This window comes from Saccostrea cucullata, unplaced genomic scaffold (genome assembly GCF_032062105.1).
Source record: "Saccostrea cucullata isolate Sc308-1 unplaced genomic scaffold, CSIRO_AGI_Scuc_v1 ctg12916, whole genome shotgun sequence".
NCBI lineage: Eukaryota > Metazoa > Mollusca > Bivalvia > Ostreida > Ostreidae > Saccostrea > Saccostrea cuccullata.
The window spans coordinates 1-10,757 of NW_026920927.1; the positions used below are offsets into that span (position 1 = coordinate 1).

General features: G+C 35.5%; 1 protein-coding gene across 1 annotated transcript; it reads right to left on the minus strand.

The window, feature by feature from the left end:
- Positions 1-7,734: 7,734 nt before the first annotated feature.
- Positions 7,735-8,809, minus strand: LOC134258664 (uncharacterized). The gene is made up of 2 exons (XM_062741207.1): positions 8,579-8,809; positions 7,735-8,469 (listed from the first exon to the last, which is right to left on the minus strand). Exons 1-2 carry the CDS (start codon positions 8,706-8,708, stop codon positions 8,045-8,047), a joined length of 555 nt encoding a protein of 184 aa, XP_062597191.1. The 5' UTR covers positions 8,709-8,809; the 3' UTR covers positions 7,735-8,044.
- Positions 8,810-10,757: the final 1,948 nt, after the last annotated feature.

Sequence of the window (10,757 nt, forward strand, 5' to 3'; positions counted from 1 at the left end):
GCTTTACTGCAACTAAAAGGGGGAGGAAGCTATCTGTGGTCTTTCAAAGAATATTTTTTTAAAAATGAAGAGTTATGTTTGGAAAAAGGTGTGGGTGAGCGCTTCCATCAGTTGCTACGTGCCTGTATTTACCATCACCCCGTAACATTTTGCATGGGGTATAGTAATTGGTCAGAAAAGTACCATAGCTGACATTTTTTATCAATATAGCTTTAGTCATAGGATGTGAGAGACATATACATTTACCAAAAAAAAATGTGACGCAGGTTGGAAAGAATACCGATTACTATATACCATCCCACTTTTCAAGCGGGGGGTATAAAAAAGGGGGAAATGTTAAAATAATATTGCAGACATTTTCATGGACGTTGTAAATTTCTAATACAAACACTGAGAAATTTATGTAGAAACAGTTTTCGCATTTACAATGCGACTTCACTTCCCGCCATTTTTTTTCAACTCTTTACTCCAGGTAAACTGAGGAGTAAACTCGCGTAACCCGAGTTGATCACCCGTGTCGAAGATGTTTTTAGGTCACCTGAGTAAACTCAGGTGACCTATTGCTATCTGTTTTTGTCCGTCGTCGTTCGTCGTGCGTTAACATTTGAACCTTCTTATCTTCTTCTCTGAAACCAGTCAACCAATTTCAACCAAATTTGGCATATAGCATCTATGGGTGAAGGGGAACAAAAATTGTGAATTTCTTGGTCTGGTCCCTGCCTCCCTGAGGCCTTCGGGGTGGGGCAAAAACCACTAAAATTAGTGCAATCTTTAAAAATCTTCTTCTTTACTCCTGGACATCAAGCAGTCAAACTGTTGGTATGATTGTAATCAGCATTGAGTCCTCTACCAAAATTGTGAAATTCATGGCCCCAGGGTTCGAGTGCTAGGGCGTGGCTATATAGATTATATAGTGAAAATGCTTAAATTCTTTGAAATTCTTCTTTTCTGTTTGTTGGCATTAAATAAACTACCCAGTAACCAAGTGCAAAGTTATGTTGAATAAGACAGCCTCTTTTCAAATTGTGAATTTAATGGCCCAAGGGTCAGGGGTTCTAGTGGTAGGGTGCGGCTATATAGATTATATTGTGAAAATGCAAAAATTCTTTGAAATTCTTCTTCTATGTTCATGGGCATTAAATAAACTAACCAAGTGCATAGCTGTGTTGAATAAGGCTGCCTCTTCCAAAATTGTGAATTTCATGGCCCCAGGGTCAGGGGTTCTAGTGCTAGGGCGGGGCTACATAAATTATATAGTAAAAAATGAATTATTTCTTTGAAAATTTTTTTCTTTGCTCCTGAGTAGTAAATAAACTAACCAAGTACATAGTTATGTTGAAGAAGGCTACCTCTTCCAAAATTGTGAATTTCATGGCCCCTGGGTAGGGGGTTCTGGTATTCGGGCGGGGCTTTATTGATTATATAGTGAAAATGCATAAATTCTTTAAAACTCTTCTTTTCTGCACCTGAGGATTTAACCAATGAACTATGTACATAGTTTAATAAAAGGAGGAAGGATGCCTCTTTGAGATTTTTGAATTTCAGGGTCCCTGGGTTAGGGCTTCTTGTGTTAGGGCATGGCTCTAATGTTTATATAATAAAAATGCATGAATTCTTTCAAAATCTTTTCCTTTGTTGTTGGGTATAATGCTTAAATGATCTTAGTATATATTTATGACAAAAAAACCTGCTTCTTACAGAAATGGTTAATTTCCTGGCCACTGGGACAGAGGTTCTTTGAGGGGGGGGGGGTAACATAGTCTGAAATGATTTAATGCTTTGAAATCTGCACTTTGGTATTAATCAACAGGCTGATGAAATAAAAAAATTTTTAAAATTCCAAAATTTTGAAAGCTGTGGCCCCAGGGTCGGTGGTTCCTGTGGGATGGGGAGCTTAACTTTGGACCCGCCGTAACACAAGAAGCCCTGACTAGGGGCCCTGAAATTCACTTAAAGTGGAAATGCATTTTCTCTTCGTTACTCTGATCTACCTCTGGTTATTAAGTAATCAAAATAAGCATGCTGAGTGTATAATTATGATAAGCAATGGTGTCTCTTTCAAAATTGTGAATTTCATGGCCTCTAGTTTAAAACATGAATCAAATTCAATTGTTGGAAAGTTGTCGCATGATACTCAGGTGACCTGTAAGGCCCATGGGCCTCTTGTTTTTTAATTACAACTCTAGTAACTCGTGTCGCTCAATCGAATATGTCCTTCTCGATACATAGGGAATAATCGCGAGTTTCTACAACACCCTCTTTGGAATTGAAGGCCACAGCGAGTATTCATTTTTGTTTTCACATATCTTAAAAACATGAGTGAAAAAATGAATTATTTAAACAATGAAATACAGAATTAAATGTGTAAAAGATGATATAACCCATATAATTTTGAAAAAAATATAGCTTTCATGAACTTTTAGAATTGAGAAATGTCTTTTCTCAGAGCGGGGGATTGACATCGCCTTGCATGCCTCCATTCTTTGGAATTGAAGGTCACAGCAAGTACTTTGTTTGTCTTTAATATTAACCAAATAACGTCTCTTGATGAGTGAAAAATTTTAAATCGGGCTTTATACGAAATACTTATCAGTCAATTATTCTGCACCTTGGATTTCTTTAATCTTTTCTCAATTGTTTTCTTTCTGAATTCTTTCTTCCCATGGTTTATATCCCCACTTCAAAGGAGGTTGTTCATTATATGAATCAGTTGTTACTATATATCAGATGAGTCGAAAGAAATATCTTTCTGTAACTGACATAATTATCAACTTATAATTAAAGATAAAGATTAGGAATCCATCTCGAATGTCAATTGGACCAACACATGCACTGTTTTTTCCTCAATTATGTTGACATGTATTATTGTTCGCACTCTTCTTGGATTGTTTGTTTGTTTAATTAACGTCCTTAACAGAATTTTTCACTCAAGTTGAGACCACTTGCTCGTGGAGGTCTGCAAATTTAGGACTATACTCGGCACTTAGACCTTTCACTAATCGCTCACAGTTGTAAGAGCGTCAGCTAGTCGTGGAGTAAGGAGTTGGTCCTTACGTCGCGGATTCGCATAGGATCATGAAACGTGGAGACCAGTTCTTTGGATAAGACCGTATGAACCGAAGCAAACCGTGTAGATGTAAAGTCTCATCCGAAGAACAGTTATGGATATCAGCGTCCCTGAGTGGGATTCCAACTGGCAACGTTCTCTAAAGCAAATGCTCCTACTATGTTACCGTTTAATAGGTGACTTATTTTGAATAAAAATGATTTTTTAAAATTTCGAATCCTTGCTTTTGGCTATAGATACTGACATTGCTTCGGCCATTTCGTTGGAAAATAGTTTGATATATAAAACATTGTCGTATATGAAAAATCTTAAACGAACACACACGAAAGAAGGATATGGAGATAACGAACAGTATTCAATATCAAAGTCCATAAAACAATACAATATTAGAGCAGAAAAACACGGACTGATGTGGGATCAGGTGCAATGGAGGAGTGAGCATCCCCTGCTGACGGTCACACCCGCCGTGTGCTCCTTGTCATGATCGGGAAATAACGGAAAAATCCGTCGTCAAATCAGTGTATAAATAATGGACTAACAATAAGTATGAAAAACGTCAGTCAGCATTTGCCTCAATGATAAATAGTATTTGCTAACAAGGCCATTGTATCGACCATAGAATTTACGAAATGATGACTTTAAACGAGACTGTTGATATTCTTGTTTCATCAGCTTTCTTGTTAATAATTTACCTCGTTTTAGAAATTGTTCATACGTACGTAGAGCATGCTCTTGCGTATCGAATCAACTGACGTATATACACTCCGTATGCAGGTGATGAAAGTATATTGCTGCATAAGTAAAGAAATTTGAAGACAGAAAAGTTATAGTCATCACGTTTGTCATAAAACTTGGTTGTTAGATTACCATTAACGTCTTTTTCAAGTAAAATATACGAGTATGAAACATATATGTCAGACTCTGTGGTATCTTTTATATCTCATGCTCACCAGGATATATCGTATCGACGTAGGAATGGAATTGACCATGGTTAATTGACAATACGTCGTCGATATATCTTAATGTCGAGTTGAAGGCCACAACAAGTGTTTTCTTCTTTTAGATTTTGCACAAATTCTGCTTCATACGAATATAAATACAGGTCTGCTTATAACGGAGCGCAATTGGTATCCATGGGAATTCCAATAGATTATTTGAATACCTGGTCTCCAAAACCCACATAGATATTGTCAATCAGAAACTCAAGCATCTTCTTGATGTCAACTTCAGAGTCCTTGTGTGTGCAATCAGAATTTGTTTAACAAAATAATTCTGCAAGAAACAAATGACCAGGTAAGTAAATTTACGAGTTCCATTTTTATTGAAAAAGCAGCTGTCAATGATATCAAAAAGCCTGGACTTTAATTTATCGTGGGGAATGGTTGTATATAAAGTTGAAAAGTCGTACGTTTTTAAGCTGTTGATTTTTTGAAAATTCTTGTGATTTCAACTTATCCAAAAGTTCTTTGGAATTTTTGAGTATCCACATCTGATTCACACCACTTCTTGAATATACATGTATTGTTGCGCAGTACTCTTGAAGTTTTTCCTTCACTAATGTCAACAGCTTAGTGAGGAGTAACGAAAGAGGCTTGGTTGAACATTTACTGGAACCCGCAATGTATCTTTGTTTGTAAGGATTTTTATGAAGTTTCGGAATCCAATATATATAGGGTAATTCAAATTCATTTTGGCTCTGTGGAATATTAAAAATATCTAAACCTGACATATGACTTTGAAGAATTTCTTCCTTAGAAAGGGAAGTATGGGTATAAGAAGGATCACCACTTGTAGAATCAAAAATACGATTAATATAATGAGCCTTACAAACGAAGAATAATGTTGTTACCTGCTTTGTCGGCAGGGACCAGTATGCACAGGTTATGTAATCTATCTAATTCTTTTTTAACTTCCGGGTTACTGAACACAGAAGGATAGATGGTTTTCATATTGCCCCTCAATCTTTTAATACGCGACTTTAACATGGATCTGATACATTTAATCCATTCTGACAGGGTGTCAACGTCTTCTTTTACATATCTGGCCCATCGTCTGGCGTAATTTTCAACAGAATCCATAACATTTATGAAATTCCAACGCCAGTTGAAGGATCGGGGTTCCCTATATTTAGGGCCTTATAAAATAAGTGATCTAAGGTCCTCATTATTAACTATATTTACGTCACCTGTAATAACGTGTCCAGCAGGACGGTAGTTATAGGGTGAAGAAGAACATGAACAAGATGGAGGATTATGTTTCAGATATTCGGTATCAAGGCCATGTAAAGTTTTTTTTTTTTTGTAATTGAAAAGTTTGGAAGCAATGGTCGATGTATATTTGTAGGAAATACAACTTGCAGTCTTTAACTTGAAATATGGTGGAATACAAGCCTGGACCCTTTTGTGATTAAGAATATTACTTATATTAACAGCGTCAATATCTATTGGGATATTGGAGTTTAAGGAAAAGACGGATTGTATTAGCTGCAATTTCATCCGTAAAACGTGCGGGTTTAAAAAGCCTATGATTAGCAATATCCATAATCACAGATCCGAGCCTATATTCTGGACTCGAGAAATCAAAAATTGGACTTTTCTTGGCCTTTTCAAGAAGATTATTTAAAAGTTTCAAAGGGACAGAGTACAGTTTGGTGCGAATCTGATGTAGACCTAATTGTTGATTTACATAAGGTAGTAACGAATCAAAAGAGACATCGTGAATTACGTTTATTGTACGACCGATGCCCATGACTACGCCTACGTCTCTGTGTATTGTTAAAAAGTTCCATCGCATTTACATCGCTACACTGTGGACTGGAAAGATTTCCAACACTATCGCCATTGTCATTACATCCATAGGGAAAGGCTGTACCTAGTTTTCGAATCCAAAATTCTTCTCGTTGTCTACGGAAAGGTGTACTCAGCGACTGACTATTTGTGTGGTGATAAATCTTTTCGACAATTCTAACTTTCATAGACAAAATAGAATGATCAGGTAAATTAAAATGTTTGTATAAAAGTTGCTGACCACCATGATTGATTTGAAATCGATGACCTGACATTCTTTTATACAGTGATCCCTTGGTTTTACCAACATAAATAAGTCCACACAGATTACAATCTATTCCATAGACAACTTTCAAAGATTTGCAGTTCAGATTTTCCCAAGTTTTGGTATAGAAGCTCTGTCCAAAAAGATTACTGGTGATAGAAGTTTCAGTTATCAAAATGTCACAGGTTTTACAGTTTTGCACGGAACATTTTGAAACAGAAGGCATGGGATCGGTAAATGAATCATCAAATATATCTGTAATAGAAACCTTACATTCTTTCAATTTTTGGTATGATGTATAAGTTTTATACCAAAACTGGGAATCTGAAGACTGTACATATGACATATCCCTGAAATTATCCGAGGGGCAGCAAATGAACTCCTTGAGTCTGTGTCCCTTATAGACTCAACGGAGTGACGCCTTTTTATACTGGGCGACGCGCCTGCCAGTATCATTTCGTTATTCTGTGTACTCATGAATGAATAGGTACCGAACGACGAGTATCCTCGGATGTTGTTTGATAAATTATTGCACACCCTATCAACATGGCGGGCGTGCCCGGTCGGCAGGAGACTCCGCATGGCACCTTATCCCACTTCTGATGTTTACAGCTATAGAGGTCATCGTTCGCTCTGCTCCTGATTTATTTCATTTGTTACACAAGAGTTCGTCTCAAGGTAATTCCACCCTCCTGTGATGTACTAGGTTTTTGCAAAAACTGTTATTAAATTGAATTCATACCCAATAGAACAATATATTTTGAAAGAATGATTTTGCATAGGTGTAATGATAAATATTAAGTAAAAGAATTTGAAAAATGCATATTTCCTTTATTTAATCAATTATTCAATCTTTTAAAAGAATGTTGACAAGGGCAATAACTCTTGCTCAGATAGCTTCATTTAGGCATTTTCTTTATTGTACTTCTAATGTAAAATAGTTTCCGTAATATTCACAATTCAAGAGTATTTTATAAGTAGCAAGTATTTAGGAACTTTCAGCATCATAATTATGCAACTGAATCAGTTTTTACATACTATTTATGATAGTGTTTACAAAAAATGTACGTTTTTTTATGCTGACATATGCTTCTGTTCATTTACGTCTTCCATCTTAAATAATATGGCGACCTATGCATTTTTGTAAATAATTGGTAAATTTAAACTCTATTACATGAAAATAAATTCAATTTTTGTACTCTTAACCATTAAAATTGTAAAAGTGGAAAGACCTTAAACCAATTTATCTAGAGATGAGAGTCGTTTGAGTTATCAAAATTGAATCTCTTTAAACATTTCTTATGCTTGTCTCTTTAATTACTACTCATCGCATATAATTAATAGTAATTATATGAGTGAAAAAATTTCTCGGATGGGACGTAAATACGTACCATCAATCAATCAGAGGTAATTAAGGAATATCAGTAAGAATTACTCAGTAGTGGAATATTTCACACATTTATGGCGTTTATGTTTGCGACAGACCTGTTAATATCTTTAATTCACTAATCAGCAGACGTTTCTTTATATATGGACTTCTTTCGATAAAGAATAAGAAGAACAGCTGTATATTCTACAATCATTGTTTTATTGAGGAAAAAAACAAAGCTTTGTGAACGAAAAAGTATGACAATAATACAAGCAAAATACATTGAATTTCTCAATAATTACGTAGTAATTATGTCTCTTCTCTCAGTCATTTTGTCCCTTTCTTCATCCTTGAGTGCTGGAGTTTGCTCATTCATGATTAGACCTTTTATTTGCAAGATTGGAATTTCAGAACAGTTCGCAATATCTTGTAGGCCATCATATGAAAACTATCATCATATTACTGTAGTTCAACTGGCTTCATTTAGGTTCAGACCAGGTCAACGTTCTTATTCCTCTGGAACAATAAAATAACACCCATAGACTTGATTGAGAGTGTCAATTTATAAACATACGTCGAAGAAAGGACGAATTGTGCCTTTTTGTTTTCTTTGCAATAGATGCGACACAAGAAAACAGACAGGACACTTCAACATTATCGTCAGAATATATCTCAAAGTAGTCATGAATTCGCATTTGGGAGGTGATTTTGATTGCTTCTCTTTTAGACACGCTTCTTGCTTGATTTTTACCCGAAAGAATTCCCACTAGAACAATTGGTATGGTCTTTCCAAGGAACTGTCGAATTTCGGGAATCCACACAGACTGAACATTTTCGAAAGATTTTCTTTTCTGGACATCGTAGCAAATGATGATGACATTACTGTCTTTGAGTGCAAATCGCCTCATCTGGTCAAAGTCATGCTGTCCGGGTAGATCATAAATTGATACGATGGCTTTCTTTCCTCTACAAAATGTTTCCCCTAAGAAAAAAAAAGAACCATCTAAATGCATTTGTTTATATTATTACAGCGAAGGAAACCCTAATCCACAGACACGAATGTATTGCACAAAACCAATCATTAAACTTACCATAGTAATTCTCAAAAATAGTTGGTGTATATTTTTCATCGCCCTTTTCTCCAATAAATACTTTGGTAAGGCAAGTCTTGCCAACTCGAGCATCACCAACAACCGAGCATTTCAAATCTGGAACTGACATCTTCGTGTTATGTTTAAATGTGTTGGTGGAAACAAAGTGCTAGCTTTTATAATACGAGTTTGAGAGTAAATTTGCTTTTACCTGTACATTGGTGCGGTGTTGCTAAGGATACGTAAAATGTTGAGAAAAGAGGTGGGAATAACTTTGATATTAAATCAATATTAAGTATTTCATTGGTGCGAAAAATATGAAAAAATAAGTTGAACATTTTAACAAAAGCAGAAAAGCAAATGATGATAGACTTTGCTAAATATGCAACTGATGTATACTGTCCACCTGAAGAAAGATTCTCATCAAATGAAGAATACTCACAGGACCTGGACTGTACGTACAGGGTTTGAAAAGATGTGGAAAACTTTGAATAGTTGCAGATTTGGCAGGAAGTTCAAAATGAACAAGCATTATGAGAGTATTGCATAACCAATACATGTCTCGTACGGGGTTCCCCTTTTCTCTTTATGATGTCATTTAATAATATCCTGTTTATGAAAATGTGGACATTTCGGAAATTACTTGTTTAAGAATGAACGAATTGATGTCATTATACATACATGAATGCTTTGTTCAAAACAGCTAATTTTTCATGGTTACAAAACAATTATATCTTTTGAAAAATCAAACTTGAATTGTGCATGGTAAGTCACCTAGTTAAAATAATCTGTGTCTCAGGACAAGCCCTCGCCACAGTTGGAATATCTCCTATAAACTCGTAATGTTGCAAAAAAATTGCAGAATGAGAATTGCTCCGAAACGATTTTGAAGAATACACAAGGATATGCATTAGAAATAACTACCATTACTGATTAAAACAAACCTTTTTTTTTTTTGATCTATCTACCATGCAGAAAAAAGACATTTAATTTGAAAGCAATGGCGTTCTGGTTCAAAATTTATGACCAAGGTAAAAGTACTTGATATTAAAATGTTGTTGCTTGTCTATAAACTAAATAAATAATCCATATATAAAGACGAAAATTCACCTCATTATTTTTTCAACGTCTTCTCGCTTCTTATTGTAGGCAAGTGCAAATTTAATATTTTCCAATTTTATCAGAACGTTAGTTTTAGCATTTTTTGGAGCCGAGGCTGACGTCATTACTTGTCACGCTGCAGCCAGAACTTTATGTCTAAGTGCAGACCTTAGCATTTTGTATTTTTGAAACAATACTACAGTATTCAGATATCACTGCTGCCTTTTGGTTTATACTACAATAAAGTTGTGAATCTTCAAGTCTTGTCACTTGGCTACATTATTTACCATGTTGACATTCGGAACTACGATATTTGCAATGGCGTGAAGTTAAATTTATCGCTTATATTTTAATAGATGATTGATTGATTGTATATTGTTTCACGTACCCCGTTCCATTCGATAATTTTTCTCTCACATTGACGTCACCGGATGCCGCGGTGAAGGGCTTCAAATTTAGACTACATTCGGCACTTAGGGCCATTGAGCCGTTGGGGTTCTTTATCGTGCCAACACCTAAATTGACACGGGGCCTAATTTTTAAAGTCGTGTCCGAAAGACCCGTGACTTTCACTTCTAATGCCAAGGGCTTGGCGAAGGAACAGACACTACCTATATTTAAGTCTGACACGACGCCGAGAACGAGAATCGACCTGGGCCTCCAGATCACGAAGCGAACGCTCTACCAGTAGACCATATCTTATTAAAACGGACCCGAACAATTTTTCGCAGCAGAGAACTGTACTGGTATTCGGACATGTAATCCTTAATCATAAATTTCCCGCAAAAAAATTTTTTTTTAAAAAGGAATCTAATCCTCAGCTATTCATATGACGAAATGCACTATTTGTAAAACGGAAATCAAAATAATTTAAACAAGTCATGTATCAAGTTCTCGTCGTTGCTTTTTAACTTCATGTCTATTATTTATATTTATTAAAGTTTGTCCATTTTTTTAAGATGGCCGTCGTAAAAAAATTAAATGAATATAACTTTTCATTAATAATTTTCACTAACAAATTTTGACTTATTTTTGTCATTATTAAGCTGTCGTATGTTATTTAACGCCCTTGTAAACC